This window comes from Diaporthe citri (assembly GCF_014595645.1).
Source record: "Diaporthe citri strain NFHF-8-4 chromosome Unknown scaffold_4, whole genome shotgun sequence".
NCBI classification, from domain to species: Eukaryota; Fungi; Ascomycota; class Sordariomycetes; order Diaporthales; family Diaporthaceae; genus Diaporthe; species Diaporthe citri.
Window position 1 is genome coordinate 1,167,900 of NW_025064849.1, and position 17,560 is coordinate 1,185,459.

Consider the following 17,560-nt stretch of genomic DNA (forward strand, 5'->3'; position numbering starts at 1 on the left):
GCTTGGCGCTTTCAGGAGATCGGGAAAATGATGAGAGAGGGAGAGAGTAAAAGAGTGAGGAGAGAGTGACTAGAATGAAACGAGAGGTCAATGAGAAATTCCAGCAATGTATTTAGAGCCCAAACTTCCATTTCCGGTTCTTTACTCGAGGGATGTGATATCAGCTTGATCTGGTCCGCGATGCTGTCTCATGATCCGCGAGCGTCAGTATCGGAGCCATGGGTCACTTGCTGTAGTCCGACTTATCTACGCCACCAACGGTCGGAATTGACCGCCATCAAGCGTATGTGACTTGCTCTTCGGGAAGTTGCGACATGTGGGTTGATATGTGATATACTACAAGCAGAGACTCACCATTGAGAGTGAATCTGCCCTACGTGTTAGACAGTTCTGGCTACATGCACAGTTGCCCGAATAGTGCAGGAAGAATTTACCGGAGGATTACTGCCTAAACAGGTTAGTCAATGCTGACTCTCCCTCACCTCACCCCACCCCCACCTCTCACCCGACGTTGCTACTCCTGCCGAAACCCAAACGTCATCAAAAGTCATCACATCCGTTCTGCTGCGACGGCAACTCTGTAGGATCCATTCTGAGGCAGCTTTCACCAGAATTGCCACAGGGCAGGATCTCAACTGTCTACCGTCAGCATGGACGGTCCGCCGCAACTGCTGCAGCTTCCAGACGAGCTTCTAGGCGTCGTGATCTGCCATATCCCAACGGCAGCCGATACTGCAGCATTCGGCCTGACCTGTCGACGCGTTCACAAGATCGTCTGCACGTCGCCGGTCTGGAAACAACACTGCATTACAACATGGCAACACTGGGACCTCCGGCATAGGCTTTCAGCCAAGCTCGCCCAACCGCCGCTCCAGACCGACTGGCGACAGCTCTTCCTCCAGCGAGTGGACCAGGACCTTGAGGCGGCGTTAGTCTTCAAAGACCTGATCTCAACACAGCAAAAGAGGTTGCACAGGATGCATGAAATAGCGGAGAAGGGGCACGACGTTCACGATCTTCTGCTCAACCTGAGGGATCGTACACCCGATCAAGCCGAGGACGTCTTGGCCAGGAGGTGGCATGCAGATGCAATACTCAGGATGATGCATCGATCGAGGGCGATTGAGGTATGGAGGCGGTTTCGGATGGGCGACGACGTCAGCACGGAGGAGGCCTTGTGCGCTTTCGATATGTTTGTGCTCGCAAACGATTTGGGCGACTTCTCGGCTGTCGAGAGACGGTTCGACAGCATTGCCCAGTCCATTCGAGACAGAAACACCGACTTCGATGACAAGACAGTCCGGCAGAAGGCACTCCTGATCGCAGCGTTCTTGTGGTCAGAGGGCCTCGTCGGGATGCCTGCCCTGCTGCCTGATGAAGCCAACTATCACGCATTGAGGAACAACTTCATGACAATGGCGCTGCTTTCACCTGCTCATGCCTCACTGCCACTGCAGTCAGTGGCAATCTACTGCGCTGTTGCCCGGCGGTGCGGTGTCGTGGCGACCCCTTCCAACTTTCCCAGACACGTTCACGCCGTCGTTCAGGCCCCACCTGATCAGACACTCGACGGGCAACCGAAGACGACAGACACTGGGCCAGAGCTGCTGCACGTCGACACGTGGCAGGAGCCTCATCAGCTCTACGAGGATCAACTGCGCCTGCGCCTCTTGCAGACAGGCATACCTGCACATGATCATGACCGGCAACTCGGGCCTGCCGACGGCAGAGATACATTGATCCGTGCCTCTCGCAACATCTTGGTTTCTGTCAACAACGCGCGCTTGCACCGCGAAGGGGGTGATACACCTTCCAATGAGCGTCCCTTCGCCCCAGATCCTGCAGCTGCTCAGTACGCAGCCTTCTGGGCAATGTCTTTGCTCGTCGATAACAACGATGCCCTAGCGCCGCAACGCAGGGAGTTCCTCCAGGTCCTTCTGCAGCAATTCCACAACCAGTTCCCAGAAGACTTTGCCTTGATCCAAACTTGGGTTCTACCAATGCTCGAGGGCTCCCCGGGGTATGGGCAGATGGAGGACTTCATCGATGAGATCATAGAGGATGACTCCGAACAGAAAGAACCGAAGCTCCGAGCAGCAGAAACTTGCGAAATCCAGTATCGGATCGGGCACTATTTCGAGCACCGCCACTACAGCTACAAGGGCTTCATAGTCGGCTGGGATGCACAGTGCGAAGCAGGACCAGCATGGATCGAGAGGATGCAGGTTAATAATTTGCGTCGTGGCCGATGGCAACCCTTCTACAACATCGTTGCTGACGATAAAAGTCAACGGTACGTTGCCGAGGAGAACATACAGATCCTTAAAGAGCGGCCGGTAGAGGAGCTGCTGCAGGTTGCTGGGCGTTACTTCAAGCGCTGGGATGACACCGAAAACAAGTTTGTGAGCAACATTAGGGACCAGTACCCAGATGACTAAAATCATCTACGTTCCTTAAAACATGGCACACTACATTTTGATGATGTGTGCTACAAAAAACAACTGCGGGTCACACAGACACACAAGCGAGCTCCAGGGAGGGGGCTTCCATGGAGCCGATTTGCAGGGCGTCAGACTGATTTGGGATGGGGATGCATTTCGTCGACGCAAAATCGCTGGGCCGACGGCAGTTGAAGCCGGTTTCCGGGACAATGCTTCCCTGTGTCCAACCCTAGCGAGAGGCAGAAAATATCCTTATGCCGAACAATATACCAATCCTGAATCCTGTCGAATGGTGATCCTGGATAGCCGTCGAAAACGACAACTCGTGATGCACGTCTGGGTGGCACGGTACACAGCAGCTTTGGTACGCACACTACCAGGGGGAACTTTGGTCATGTGCCAGCATGCGCCCAATTTATGGGTCTCAGAATGTGCACCACTGATACGCATCTCGATCCATTGCTCTGGAGTTTTATTTGTTCAAAGCTGTGCTTGTTGTGAGAAACTTGGGGGACTTCCCGGTGAAGGGCGCGAGACGGTGAACAACCTGGAAGGTGACTAACTCAACGAGTGATGGATGCAACCACAATCCCAATACCGGAGTCTACTCTTACCGCGAAGAGGCCCAGGGCGAGGGCAGCTGGATCGTGATAATAACACTGGCTGCAATTGGGGAGCAGTTCCCGGAAGTGAGTCAAAAATTGGGCTTGGGGGTCCGTTGGTCCCGAGCTGGCCTCCTTGGCTATGTTTCGAGGTCATCGGACGGAGCAGGGGGTGGGCCGTGGTCTTCCAAAGTTGCCGCATGAGCAGGACTGACGCGGGCGAGACTAGGAATTCGGCAGGCCTGACGACCCCCGGCCACTCGTGGTTTGGAACGTCCCGGAGCACGCCAGGAACTGGGAGCTCGAAGAAGACGAGGTCGCGGGCCGGCCTGCACTGGCCGCCGGACGACAGCACCGACCACGGCGAGCCCTCCGAGGGCGTTCCCGAGGGCCACGGCAAACAGACTGCCATGATTGCCGGCGGGATGCAGACCGGAGTTGCGCGCAGGGCTGGCTTGTACCTGATCAAGGCGGGGCTGTCCTTGACAAAGACGACAACGTGGTCGAGGAAGAAGTCTGGGCGCAGTCCTTGGTCATCTCGTTGAACCACATCGTGGAAAAGTTGAACGATGGGAGTCTGCCGCCTGGGAAGACGGTGGTTGTGATCGATACTCGTGAGTTGTCTGGTGAACAACACAGCCTTGGATTGCAGGTTTATGTTGCCTACGTACCGCAGAGATCGGCATGCTGACAACCCTATTCCCAACATGCAGTCTGGGAGATCGATGACCTCTCGACGGACGACCCTGGATCGGAGCAGAGATATAGAGAATGGTGCAGCCATGTGGAGCAAGCCCTCGACGAGATCGACAGGCTTGGGGGTGTCATGGTCTCGGTCGCAGCTGGAAACGAGGGGAAGCATAACCCGCCCGGGGAGACTGGAGATTTCATGCCAAACATATTGGCCAGGCACGAAGGCTCCCCTCTCGTCATTGTAGGCGCGGTCACTGGGTCATGGAGCAATACACGTTACAAAGCGGGACAACCTTCTCGGCATCCATAGTGGTAGGCAGTCGTCCCTACGAAAGCCTATAAAATCACGTATGGTCGACTAACATGAGCTGATACACCTGGTGGTATAGGCTGACCAGGCTGCGTGCATGCTCTCCGATCCGGCCTTACACGAGGCCCTCAAATGGAGCAGTGACGACCTCCAGGGCCACACGGTCGCGAACCGTCTCAAGGAGCTTCTCTCTGAAGAGGGCAAGGGGAGCTTCCAGAGAGTGGCCAGAGGGCGAATGCTCGACCCGGCGAGCGCGTGGGGGCAAGCCAATAGTACTACCCGATGCTCGGAGCCAGAAGCTGACCGAGCCTTGTGTAGAACCTATCCTGTGCCTGAGAGGCTGAACGTCGTGTGTAATAGCTGCGCTGTCTTCCCGAGAACGGGGGAATCCTCGACCCAATGAATGGTGAAATGGGAGACTGGGCAGGGCGTCGCAGCTCTAGGCTACTGGAATGTCCGAGGGCAGGATTCGTCATGGCACAATGCATTGCATTTCCACCCTGAAAGCGAATGAAGCACGAGGGATTAAATTCTTGGCAATTTCCTACTTGGAAACGATTTGTGCTATCTATGGTCCCACAGAATCGTACACGGGCGCGAAAGGGCTTCTCCCGTGGCAGGCTATGAAGAGTGCTTCTTCAAACCTTCTCCATCCGCACCTCCATACCCGCCGGCCGCAAAGTGAAGCTGGGGTTCTCGACCTTGAACGGCTTTTCAACGCTCAGGAAGCGGTAACGTCGCACCATCGCAGCCAGTATGATCTTGATCTCGAACATGGCGAACAGGCGACCTATGCAGATCCGAGGACCGTTTGAAAATACCGAGAAGGCATAGGGATTCTGCTGGTCGCCCTTCAGACGCTCCCAGCGTGTCGGGTCGATCTCATCGACATCGTCCCCCCAGATCTGAGGGTTGAACAGGGTCACGGATGGGCAGATGTCGACAAGGGTGCCCTTTGGGATGGCTACCCCCTCGACGACGACATCCTCGCCTGCTGCGCGGTGGTAGGTGGTTGCTGTGACCGGTTAGCGGCCGTCAGAAGAGGAAGATAATGACCCAGCTTGAACATACATGGGGAGTAAACTCTCATGCTCTCCTTGGCGAAGCACTCGAGGTAGGGTAGCTTATCCAGCTCCGCGAACGAGGCGTCGGGTGAAACAGTGTCTAGCTCCGCGCGGAGCCGGTCCTGGATATCCTGCCTCGTCGCCAGGATATAACAGCTCCAGGAAAGCATGTTCGCGAACGTGTCGTGGCCAGCCGCCATGATCTCCAACAGGTGGCCCAGGAACTCGTCCTCGCCCATGCCCTTGGTCGCGCCGCCGGGCCCGCCCTCCTCGACGATGAAGGTGACCAGGTCGCGCGAGCTGCTCATCTCGTGGGTCCCCGCGGCCTTGGCGGCGGCGACCTCGCGGTGCCTGGTGCGGATGATAGTCCGGAGGACGTCGTTCAGCCAGGTCATAGCAAACAGGAACTCGCGGTTGGCTTCGAGGGGCAGCCAGCGCAGGGGCACGTGGGCGTTTGCGAAGAGGAGTAGCTTCCCCATGGTGTCGGGGGCGAAGAAGACGTCGTAGGCCTCGTGGAAGCTGCATTCTTGTTTCGCCTTGCCGGATTTCCCTGTGTCGAGGCTTTGGCTGGTTTCGCCCTCAGTCCCGGGCTTGACGTAGTCGAGATCGACTCCCAGGATGACGGTCCCCATGATGTCCAGGATGGCTCTCATGAAGGTGTCTATGCAGTCGAACGTCCCGGTCTTGCCGTCATGGTTCGCTATGCTTTGGTCAAAGAAGCGGCAGATATCCTGGGCTTTCTCCTTGAAAACCGGCTCGAGCTTGCGAATGCTCTTGAGCGAGAAAGAGTTCGTGAGCATTTTCCGATGAGCGCGGTGTTCCGCCCCCTCCATGAGGATGAGCCCATGGCCTGCAACCTCCTTCACTATTCGAAGAAACCACTGTGGCTTGACGAACGTGTAGCAGTTGTCGTACAGGACATTCTCGTGCACCGCGAGGCTGTTCGGCACCAGGACCTCTGTGTTCAGAAAGCCGAGATAGCGGATGAATGGAGCGTCAGGGTGCTCCTTCATCCACTCGACGTACAGCGCGGTAGGGGTCTCAGCTCGGATGAGATTATGACCCTGACCGAAGATGGGATTGTTGTTCTTGCATACAGTCAGACCACATGCGGATCAATATCCGCGGCAAGAACCGAGGCGACTTACCGTAGGGCCGGGTACATGACGCAGGGGGGAGAAGTATCTATGATACAAGAAAATACGATAGAACTTTAACGTCAAGTACTGTGCCAAGAACGTGATAAGAGCGGTATGCAAGACAGGGAGCGAGTGCTGTCTCAATCCTTCGGGCCAAAGTCTGTCGACGGCGAACAGCTCGACAGCCGTGGGCGCCGCACTGATCAGGAGATCCATACTGATGGCAAAGGGGGGTCACTGAAACCTTTTGATTCTTTCGTATAGAAATGACCCAAGTAAAGTGCGAATTAGGAAACAAGGAAAAGCATGCGTAATCCTGAAATACTACACCATTCCCGAAGACCAACTATGTAAGTAAAGTTCACCTATGGCAGTCATGAGTCCCGAAATCGTCAATGCAGAAACCATGGCTGATACAAAAACAAGACCACATGGCCAACATAGTAATCCGGTCAGTCTTCGAGAACGGTGTTGGCATTATAGCAGCATCCCTACCGCCCATCCACAAGCTCTTCAAGTTTTATGACGACTCGTCGGTTGGGGAGAGCACACCAGCCGGCGCAGGCGCCTTCGAGACCATTGGCGGAACGCCCCTAAGCCAGCCCCACGGGGCGTTCGAGCTCAAGCCGCTGCGGAGTACCTCCAGGCTGCCCATGACCAAATCTGGGCAGTGGGACCGTCTTGACGATGAGGCTCCCGGGCAGGAGCACATTACGGTGCGCAGGACTTTCAGCATCTTGGAGGAGAATGATGAAGAGGAGGCGCAGAAGGTGCGGAGTGAGAAGTCGGGGAAGGCCGTCATTGTGCCCAAGCTGTGAACATGTTCCGGTGTATCAGCAGCCAGCTCAAGCTGAAATAGCACGTTGTTAGGTTACAGACGATTGTTCCAATCCAGAAGAGGATAATTATGTGAGTACTTTTGCGTCCCGTCTGGAGGAAGGGTGTCCTTCAACGTAGTCCTGTGTTACTCAATGTCAGCTTGACCACTCGGGAGAAGGGGGAGGTCGAGATTTACTTCTCAGCGGCCATAGCTGTACCCTCCAGCAATCTTTCCCCCAACCCTCTCGGTGCCATCACGAATAGCATCCCGGAGGCGGGCCCTGGTTGTGGATCTGCTGCTGCTGGTGGTCGTGCTGGTAGCGGCCCTCGAGGAATTGCGAGAGACCGGCTCCTCGGGAAGCCACTGTTGCATGAACTTCCGCTTCAGTGCCTCAACGGTGGCATTCTTGCATCCGATATCTCGAAGCAAGTGCCAGGTGGTGTAAACTTTGTCGGACCTTCCCAGGTTCTCCATTATGTGCTGGAAGTCCGTGATCGAGCAGGTCATGCAGAAGTCCGTGAGGAGAAGGAAGACCTCGATCCAGGCGTCAATCACCTGTGCGTCTATCGTTGATTCCGTCTTGCGGAACTCAATCGTCTGCTTCTCGGAGGCCATGAACAAGTTGAAGAAGTTGTACGCAGGGTAGTCGTGTTTTCCGACGGCTGCATGGGCCCGGAGCAACTCGCGCAGCTGGTGGTGGTCAGACGCCTGCCATATCGTGGCTAACTTGGTTCTGTCGGCATTTTCAAAGTTCAAACTGCCCAAGACGGCAGCATGATCGTCCAGAAGACCTGTGACGTGAGGGTTCCTGTCCCGGGCCAAGTTTGAGTGACATCGGAGAGAGCGGTGGAAAGGGCTGTGCGGGTTATTGCGCGCCGGATGGTAGAGCTTGTCAAGTCGCTCCTCGGCGAGCCAGAGAAGTGAAGCCATCTTCTTGAACGCCGGCAGGTCGAACTCGAGCATGGTCTGCGGCCGGATGTGGATGTGCATACTGCACTCCGGGGTCAGGTGTATGCGAACTTGGTTCTTGATCCTCTCGATGCACTTCCCCGGAGACGGTAGGGTGAGCCATTCGAGGCAGGAGGAGTCCCGGTCCCTGTGGATGGACACCTCTTTAATGACTATGGTCATTTCGACTGCAAGAACGCCGTCGAAGCCTGAAACGGTAACTTCTGGGAGGTCACACTTGCTCTGCACTATGTTGAAGTGCTTCCATGCCTTTGTCTGGTCATAGCGCCACTGCTTCAGTTGACGCTCGGTGCAAGTGAAGTAGTGCTCCTTATCGTCGACCAGTTCTTTCACTGCAGAAGTGACGCTCTCCTGGATCCAGTCCTCGCAGAACTCTTCCGTAAACCCAGGAAGGTCTGTAGGTCGACGTATTCGGACCACCCGTCTGTTCGGGTGCAGTTTGTCTGGTGGTGGCTCTGGGGTTTTGTCCCACAGCCAAGGGACGTAGAACTGGAACTCTTGTCCCGTGGTCCAGACAGGGCTGATGTCCTCCTCGCCGTTGCAAAGAGCGTCATTCTCCTCGGCCACTGTCTTGGTTTTGTCCGCACTATGCGAAGAAATCTTTGAGACGGCGTCCTTGAATTGCTTCATTCTTTTTGGGTCTTCCAATCGTCTCTTTGGCGGGAAATTACTCGTGAGGGTACTTTGCTGATTCTCGTGGAGCACTGTTGGAACAGCTCAAAGGGTGGCATTTGATGAGACGGGCTGCTGGTCAGGCCAGTACTTATACCAGAAGAAGATGTGATAGAGCGTGTTTAGCGCTCAGTAACATGACAGAAGAAAAGGCAAGCAAAAATGTTTCCTGAAGGTGGACAAGAGGTTTGCGGGGGCAGACTTGCGCAGGCAAATGAGCTTCACCAGATTCATCTCAATAGCTTGCTGCCCTGGTTTGCATCAGTGCTGTGGTACACAAGGGAGGTGGGGCCCGCGACCTGTTGCCACCTGGACTGGGTCTCACATCGAAGGCACCAGGATTAAAGCCACTTCATTTCGCACTGCAATTTTGGATTAGTGTTCTCTGGACTCCGTATGCTGATTATGCTGAACACCCAACCGATCCTCCGGCGACAAGAAACCGTAAAAGTATGCAGGAAAAGAAAACTCAGCCGTTTGCTTTAAGGAGTAGTCACCAAACACCTTGGCTTCAGACATTGGTTGTGAGCACGTCAAAGATGCCGTTCCTCCAACCCTCGTCACTTTCACCCTCCCGAATCCTCTGCTTGGCTTGAGCAGCCTCCTCATTCCAGACCTTGACAATGCTTCCAGGAGCATACACCCCCTTGAAGACGCCAGTACCAGGCTCGACGACACCGACTCTGGTATAGAGATCTGGGTCCTCCTCTGGAACCAGTCTCGCAGCCACCGCCTTGATGAAGGTCCACATATCGGCCGGGTCGGCAATGCGAGTAGCCCGCAGCCTCTCACGAGCATACAGCAGTTCCCGATTTGCCGCGTGGATTAGGTCCCCGATGGCCGTAGACATTTGCACTTCGATGGCTTTGCGGATGATGGGAATGAGGACGGGCTTGAAGGCGAATGCGGCAAACGCAAACTTGGACTTGCGGAGGCTGTAGTCGAGCTTATGGATGCGTACACGGACATCTCGAAGGGACAATATACTCTCAAGACGCTCCTTGGCGATTTCGACGTCGATCTCAATGTCGATTCCCTTTTCGTCTAGCTCAAACGATGCGATGCCCTCGTCGGCGACCTGAAAAAAACCTGAATGCGCTCGCAGCCAAAAGCCTACCTCTTCAGCACGAATAGACAGGCCGTCGATCTTGATGGTCATGAGTGACTGGACGTTTGAGGTTGTTCTGGTGCGAGCCTTCCGTATCTCCAGATCGTTCCGGGTCTCGATTCGGAGCCTATAAGGAAGGAAGGAAGTGTCGTTGACGGTGATGCCAGGCTCGATGATGAGGTTCTCGAGCAAGAGATCGACCTCGGGAGTCGAGACCTCGACCCTTGGTATCGGGACATACTGAATTGCTTGCACGAACATCGGGACGAAGACATTAGTGGCATCAGTCACCAGCTCCGTGTTGGTGTACTGGTGCGCAGGCGAAAGTATCTTGGCGATGTATGTGGACGTACGGATCAGCTTCACAATATCGGTATCTCTGAGGACGGATTGGAAAGTGGACTGCAGCTTGGCAAGGAGGCCGTCGACCTCATCCCGTAAAGAAGAATCCGAGGTCAGCTGTCGTGATTTGCTCCGTAAATCCTGGAACCTCTCCTCAGCATGATCGAAGAAGCCAGGGTCGGTCAGCATCTCTTGGAGGGCGTTTCCGGCTTGTCGGACCAGTTGGTCGAACTGAGGGTCACTCTTTCCTTGCTCCACGACTTGCTTGAACCTGCGCTCCAGTTCACTCCACTCTTTTGCATCACCAAAGGACTTCACAAACGTCCAAAAGTTCTCGACCGCCTTCTGGGTTTCACGATTCGTCTCCACATCTCTTTCAGCCGTTGCCGCCGTTTCCTCGAAGACATGCGAGTAGACCAAGGCATAACGCTGCAAAATCTTGGCCAACATGGAGACCGACTCGGAGTAATCCGTGCGTCCTCTCAGCTTCGTAACTGCCTGCTTTAGTCGATACAGTAGGGTGCTCTTCTCATCGCCTTTGATCTTGTCGACGAAGCTGTGTTCGGCCTCCTGAGCCACTTCTGCAGCACTCTCCGCCACCACATTGGCGACTTCAGTCACGTCTTTCTGCAGCTCCTTATCTGTAGGGGCAGGACCCGCATCTGCACCGGGCTTCTTGATGGCTTCTTGTTCTTCTTTAGACGGCTCGATGCGTTGTGCTGCTTTTTGGGATACATCTGAAAGAGTGAAAGCTGTGTCACGGAAGACCTCACGCCCGATAGTATTCAAGTCGGACAGAAAGATTCGGAAGTCAGAGTTTGTAAGCAGCAGTGTGCCGACTGTTTGGAGGCTCTGGTATGCTGTGAGGGTGTCAGTTACTGAGGGTCACCCTATGGGCTTGCATCCGTCACATACCAGCAGCAGTCTGGGCCTTGGAAGTAGCTTTGGCGGTTCTGTTTGCGATATCCCCCATGTCAACTGAGACTCTGGCTTTGGTCAAATACCAAATGAAGTCCTCAATCTGATCATGCCCATTCTTGTGTATGAGCAGATCCATGAATTGTCTAAGCCAGACCTTGACGTAGTGCACCAATGCTCGCCCGGAATCGCTGAGATCCTCATTTTCTGGGTTTAGGACGTCAGAAGCAAGGATCGTCCTGAGGTTAACGATGACCTGCTCGTTGGATGGCATGAAACCCTGTGACAGCGCGCGGAACATCTGATAGGTATGGAGCTTCTGGTGCAGCTCTCTCTGAAGAACAGTGTCATCGCGATACTGGGGGAGAAGAGGGTCGCGATCTTCATAGTCTTCCGGGAGCGAGAAGCACGGGAGGCACCAGCAGAAGACGCCCAGGACCTCTGTGAGTGACGCCATGACTGACGGCGTCGGTGCCGAGGCTTCGGGACCAGACCTAACCCGGATCAATTTTTGGGGTCACAAAATAAACGAAATTTGGGCGGCCGAAAATGAATAGCAGCTTTGTGTGCAGCCCAAACGTGCTGCACTGTCGTCGTGTCGTCGTTGTTGGATGTTGTTGTAGGACCATGACCTCAGCTATGTTGACGGGTCGCTCCTGAGTTGGTCAAGGGTTGCCTTGCAGTGACCAGGCTATGACGTCGAGCGTCTAAGCAGGGGTAGCCCAGACAGCAACCAAGCTTATGTCAGCAGTGCAACGACATCCCGTTCTCAAGGCTGCAAGATCTGTTGACACGGACATGGATAGGCTCAAAAAAGGAATGTAATGTGTGAAAGTTTTGAATGGGATTAAAACTATCTCACGCATGCTTTCCTCTGGCTATTAATCTGATTACAGAATCCCTGCCGGGTTAGGGTTGGTCTGGATGCAGGCGAGGTCGGGTTCATGCCCCGGATCCGCGACTTGAGTGACACAAACGAATCTCGCATTGTGCGGAACCGAGAGCTTACAACTGATTTGCTTTGTACGACTTACGATAGTGGCAAATATCAGTCTTTTTGGATGGACGAGGTGGGTGACGGTGAGTAAACTTTAGCAGGGAATTCTGTTTGACTAGACTGACAAACATCATGTCCAGAGGTGATCATCCAGGGTGACAAAATGATTGCAATTTCGATTGGCGAGAAATTCCTCGGATAACTAAGAGACAGCACAGCAATCTATCTCAAAGTCGTAATCGACACGGATATAACCACAGGAAGTCCACCCCGGGGGAATCAAGACCTGCAACACGTTGCCATCATATCAGGTGAATGGATGCTCTCCGTGATGACCCCATATTATTGTAGAATTATTGATACATGTTGCTATATGAGATTCACAGTATAAAGCTGTTCTCAATTGGGATAAAATTGTTTTACGTTGTAGTTCGGAGAGTAAACAGCTAAAATGCCTTTATTTGTAGCAAGAAAATATTACTTCTCTAGGATCTAGTAATTCAATTTTGAAGGCAGTAACGAAATACAATTTTCTTGCTACAGATAATTGCATTTGAAAATACGGGTTCTTCTTCCTGTCCTGATTTATCATGTTCCCAACATGGTCCCAGATTCCAAACCCAGACTTTCATCCTCAAGTCTTCACATTGCATCATTTATCTACTATCTCCCTACTAAATGCAAGTGAATGAGGCATTTACTTTTTCTTTTTCATTTTTTCTCTCTCTGGAGTTCTTCTGTATTCGAGAGACCATAGATCATGGTAGCACAAACAATCAATGACTGCAGATGTAATACTAGTCAGCTTAGCTTAGTGTCACATGATCATGCTGTGTACACGAGCCTGATATCTTGGGGAGGAATCAAGGGATCAGGCCATCTAGTTTTCAAAGCCATTAAATTTCTGCAAATAAATTCCCATATGCGTTCAGCTGACTTTATGCTTCACTTGTCTGGACATACGCAGCTGAGTTGCACATGATTTCATGTTCCAATACTGAGCTGGAGGCTCTCAACCGATGTGATTTGGAACGCAGCATCATTTATCATCTTTTTGGGACGCGATTCACTTTCACAGCGCACGGAAGACAATTGTCAAAGAGCTCAATGTATTAATTAAAGAAATGAAGATGTCACTAGCAAACTACCAGTTATTCTTTGCCAACTAGTCTCCAGCAGAAGCCAAAAGAGTGGATGAAACAGGGCATCGTCATGCCATGTGTCCTCGTTCATTGTACCGGTTGCAGACCAAGTCACACGATATCCCTGGCACTCCGTCACTCCACAGTTTCCTGTAGCGGTCTTCCTCGACGGGCCTCTTAGAGGCCAACCGGGGTCTCGCAGAGGAGGGAGACTCCGATCTGCCACGATTGTCAGTTGACCAGCGAGCCCAAGTCGCCAGCTGGGAAGTGTACTTACGACGCTGAGAGTGCAGCACATGGCGGTCTGGCCAGTCGTGGCGCAAATATCCCTGAAGTCCTCGGCGGAGGACGGGGCCGGAGCGACTGTGGGACGAGATATTGTCAATATTGCGAACATCATTCAAGACATATCAGGCTTGTCTCAAGTCTTGTGGAGTAGTCTTACCCGACGCGCAGGTCAGGTCGGCAATGTTACCGACGTCTGCGGAGCAGCACTGAGCCTGGGAGTACACAGCAGACGTGCAAGCGGAGTAGGTGCCGCCACCGCCACCACCACCTCCTCCACCGCCATCACCGCCGCCGCCGCCTCCGCCTCCAGTGTTAGTGGGGACAGCAATGGCGAGCGAGGCCATGAGGGAGATGAGAAGAGTGGACAACTGCATGTTGGAGGTGGGAAGAAGACCCAAAGATTGAATAGTAATGGAGTGAGTGGTTGGCTAAAGACTGAAGACTGCTGATAGATGCTGATGATGATGATGAGAAGGAGAAGAGACGACAGACAGTGGAGATGAGCCTTCTTTTATATTCGAAGTCTGGCCGTCATCTTCAGTTGGGATCACTCAGAAAGATCAAGATCGTCATCGACCATGGCCAGACCATCTATCCATCGGCCAAGACAAGTCGAAGGTCACGGTCGACCTCGCCGACTCCGAATGCATCGCGGTCCAACGGATGCTGCCACCTAGCCGAAGGATTCATGAAGCTTCTTGGAAATAGGAAACGATCGTCATCAGAATCAATCCAAGTGGAGGGCTGGCGCCGACTGCCCTCCAAACTATCGTCACATTCGCATGGTGAACCCACGGATCGTATCTGCCGTACATCATCGGCAGCGCAGGGAGTCGGTCTCGAGACTTAGAGGCATGCCAAGCACGGAAAGCATGCTGTCTTTCAAGCTTTCATGGTTGTACAGCTGGCCTCGGTTAGCAGTCTGAAGCCCCCCACTGCTCATGCCGGGATTGCGCAGGCGACCATCCACGAGGACTAGGCGAGATGGCCGGCGCAGGGGGAGTTCGCGCCACCAAGGCCCACAATCGAGTGGTTGCCGTCGGAACTGGCGCCAAGGCAGTTGTATGTAGACGCCAAACCGAAGGGCTCTTGCCCGATTCTGCAACGTCATTCGGAGGCGGCCAGCCTCGACAATCTCAGCTACGTTGAGAACTGGTGTTGCTTATCCGAAGCAATGCTTCTCCACGCCACAGCTGATTCCTACACAGCGGATCCGTATAGGGCGACCTTGTCACATAATCAGTAATCAGCCATTCAGCGCTCGGTTATCCGGATGCTACGGTGTTGACGTCGCCCTGGATTTCACATCTCACAAGATTGTCCCTCGCCAATCTGATTGCCCCGGCGCAGCGACATCCGAGCCGAGTTGCAGAGTCCTATGTAAAATTCTGGGTACGCGCGATCGCATCTCCGCTCGGGGGACTGCCCAGGTTGGAACAGTGCCAACAGCTGATGACTGCAGCCGCACTAGCATGTGGTTGGAAGACGGATCCGGCCCTGGGGGGGGGGCCCAAGCTGTCAAGATTGTTGTTGCCTTAGCGGCGCGCAGCCGCTGCAAACGCAGCCTCGTGATTTGGTACAAACCCTGCTGCAGCACTATGTAATTACCCGCTGCATGCCGCCCACAAGCCCCGTGGCCCTTGCAGTCATCCCATCAGCTCTGGGCCCCCAACGCAGACTCCCGAGGGGCGGGTGTGTGGGCGCTGAGGCATGTCAGACTGAGATCGACAGTGGATCCCCGGTCCACGGTTGTGGCCGGGGGCTGTGCCTGACTATCACCCGACAAAAAACCAAAGCTTTTGATTGTTGATATTCCCAAGGGAAGATTCGTTGGGCTTCTCCACCAGAATTTCAAAATTGTGGGCTGCATGACCGGTCAAAGTTCAGCTATTCTGACCGAGTAATGATATTCCTTATGGCAAAGTGGCCATCTCGACGACATTCACCCTCGACACGGTGCCATCGGCGGACTACTTGGTCGTTGCACAGTAAGCAATACACAACATGAAAAGTCGATCTAAATACAGGATTTTGACATCTGCACATGTCCACCCCAATCAATCGGGGCTCGGCTTTTCTGCAGCCACAGCGTCAGCACCACAACATGAGGTTGGCATCGGACTTTCTAGTACGGCTAGAGTTGTTTAGGATAGTACACGCGGCAGTCGAGAGGACAAGCACTCGCAAAATGTGATTGGTGGCAGTTGAGCCGAAGTCAAGGGCCTTCCGCCAGGCTTTGTTGGAGTGTTAATAATATATCAGGCTGAAGTATCTGGTTGACCGGTCTCCTCTGCCGCGCCGCGTCCGATGCGTGGCGCCGGTTGCGCGCCCCAAGCTATTGCGGTGTGGTCCAAGGGTTGCAGATGCAGATGGTGGTGATACGCGACGGAAGTGCGCAGATCTAAACGCGCCAATGGCTTGCGGCGGCATGGGGGTTCGGTTCTCTCATGCGACATGTAGCGCGAGGCCTTGGGAGGTCTAGAGGGCCAGAAAACTTGATAGACAATGTCGTCGTCCTCCACGAAGACGGGCAAGGAGGTCCGCTTCAGAATGTCTCTGACGAGGTGGCTTGCGATGCGAAGGGCGGTGACTTGAGGTTCTTCTCTACCCTATATATTCCAAATGAGGTTATTCCGCAGGGCCTGCATGGTAGCGAGAGATTAGGCGGTCTACACTCTTCTCAGACTGGCTTTTTGTTGATTGTGTGTAAGCTAGTGACGACAACGAGCATGAATCTTTTATTAAATACATCTTGGGGGCTGTCCCGTGAAGGCAGGCCGTCGAGCAGGAGTCTAAAGAAAATTCCAGGCCACTATTTGCCCATCCAGCCCCGTTGAATGTGCGATGTTACATCGGGTCATGTCGCCATTGCCTCGCGCCTGCAACGGCGGGCCATCGGATGGTGGGCTCTGAGATAGTCTCCCGCGTGTCGGCCGCCTCCATCTGCACATATAGTATTCATATCTGGTTAGTATGGGGAAGATCTCATTACACGGCATGCAACGCAGGTAGGGTGACTGAACCTACATTACATTCTCAGAGTCCTTTTGCATGACACAGGCAGGAAGCTCTGGTAACATAGAATTCCTGGTAGCGATGCTGACAGTCGGGCTTCTCCAGCAGAATAACTACTATCTCGCGGTACGTCAATACATGACCCGAAACCTAAATGCGGCCCGCTCCATCACCCGACAAGGGATCTTCCATTTTCTCCGCATGTTCCTTGTCAGCCCACAGCTGGACCCACCGCACCCGTCTCCTCCTCAACCACGATTGGGTCTGTGCCGGCCGTCCGGGGCAAACACCTCATCTTGAGTTGCGCCAGCGTAGACTGATTGCAGGCCGCCCAGGCCGCAGGGAAGTGCGAGCCTGTCCCAATCACTACTCCACCATGAACAAGTGGCATCAGCAGGCCCATCGAGGCCAATGCAGGGCCTGGCTTCCGGGCCTTCCGTGCTGGGGCATGCACGCTTGAAATGAGCTCCCAGGGAGTCTGCTTCGGGAAATTCCCTGGTGAACAGTCCACACAGCGCACCCTAAGAGAAACTAAATGCAGAGGCTAAGATAATCCTCTTGCCGAATGGGTCGCCTAAAGTATGTCATAGAACAGATGCGACTGGCCCACCTGGACGCGCATGCACCTATGCAAGCCACCTGCTGGGGCTCAGTGTTCAATTTCTGGCATGCGGCTCATACATATTGTCATTAACTTCCTCTGTCCAAGTGGAGCCCTTCATCGGGTCCTGCGATGCGGGGAGGTCTGGCCGCCTTGATTCCCTGCTGCTTGGCTTGCCGAGCTGGATCGAATCTGGTCGCCTATTTGCTGGGATTTGGCGTTCCCTTCGGTAATCCTTTCCGCGTTCCTAAACCTCAACATAATTCGCTGTCGTCGAGAGTGATCGGCTAGGTACCAGAGAAGTGCTACACTGCGTTCGCAATCCTTACTCGACCCGTTCGCGCGCCAACGCAGCATCGACCTGGCCTCTACCTAGGTACCTGCTGCGTATTCGTTTCCGCCGTCATGTTTGCTGTTCTCCCCTGCCTTCTTATTTGTC

At 53.9% G+C, this 17,560-nt stretch overlaps 7 protein-coding genes across 7 annotated transcripts; 3 read left to right on the forward strand and 4 right to left on the reverse strand.

Moving 5' to 3' along the window:
• Positions 1-650: 650 nt before the first annotated feature.
• On the forward strand, positions 651-2,438 carry INS49_009528 (uncharacterized protein; the record flags this gene model as incomplete). The annotated part of the gene is made up of 1 exon (XM_043170258.1): positions 651-2,438. One exon carries the CDS (start codon positions 651-653, stop codon positions 2,436-2,438), a length of 1,788 nt encoding a protein of 595 aa, XP_043024823.1.
• An 805-nt stretch (positions 2,439-3,243) lies between these two features.
• INS49_009529 (uncharacterized protein) lies at positions 3,244-4,449 on the forward strand (the record flags this gene model as incomplete). Its single annotated transcript, XM_043170259.1, has 5 exons — positions 3,244-3,423; positions 3,492-3,657; positions 3,757-3,977; positions 4,126-4,301; positions 4,365-4,449. The coding sequence occupies 5 exons, from the start codon at positions 3,244-3,246 to the stop codon at positions 4,447-4,449; spliced, it is 828 nt and encodes a 275-aa protein (XP_043024824.1).
• A 235-nt stretch (positions 4,450-4,684) lies between these two features.
• INS49_009530 (uncharacterized protein) lies at positions 4,685-6,465 on the reverse strand (the record flags this gene model as incomplete). The annotated part of the gene is made up of 3 exons (XM_043170260.1): positions 4,685-5,061; positions 5,118-6,198; positions 6,259-6,465. The coding sequence occupies 3 exons, from the start codon at positions 6,463-6,465 to the stop codon at positions 4,685-4,687; spliced, it is 1,665 nt and encodes a 554-aa protein (XP_043024825.1).
• Positions 6,466-6,680: 215 nt separating this feature from the next.
• Positions 6,681-7,067, forward strand: INS49_009531 (uncharacterized protein; the record flags this gene model as incomplete). The annotated part of the gene is made up of 1 exon (XM_043170261.1): positions 6,681-7,067. The coding sequence occupies one exon, from the start codon at positions 6,681-6,683 to the stop codon at positions 7,065-7,067; it is 387 nt and encodes a 128-aa protein (XP_043024826.1).
• Positions 7,068-7,267: 200 nt separating this feature from the next.
• Positions 7,268-8,668, reverse strand: INS49_009532 (uncharacterized protein; the record flags this gene model as incomplete). Its single annotated transcript, XM_043170262.1, has 1 exon — positions 7,268-8,668. The coding sequence occupies one exon, from the start codon at positions 8,666-8,668 to the stop codon at positions 7,268-7,270; it is 1,401 nt and encodes a 466-aa protein (XP_043024827.1).
• A 553-nt stretch (positions 8,669-9,221) lies between these two features.
• INS49_009533 (uncharacterized protein) lies at positions 9,222-11,535 on the reverse strand (the record flags this gene model as incomplete). The annotated part of the gene is made up of 2 exons (XM_043170263.1): positions 9,222-11,020; positions 11,076-11,535. 2 exons carry the CDS (start codon positions 11,533-11,535, stop codon positions 9,222-9,224), a joined length of 2,259 nt encoding a protein of 752 aa, XP_043024828.1.
• A 1,859-nt stretch (positions 11,536-13,394) lies between these two features.
• Positions 13,395-13,879, reverse strand: INS49_009534 (uncharacterized protein; the record flags this gene model as incomplete). Its single annotated transcript, XM_043170264.1, has 3 exons — positions 13,395-13,436; positions 13,495-13,580; positions 13,663-13,879. 3 exons carry the CDS (start codon positions 13,877-13,879, stop codon positions 13,395-13,397), a joined length of 345 nt encoding a protein of 114 aa, XP_043024829.1.
• Between the last annotated feature and the right edge of the window lie 3,681 nt (positions 13,880-17,560).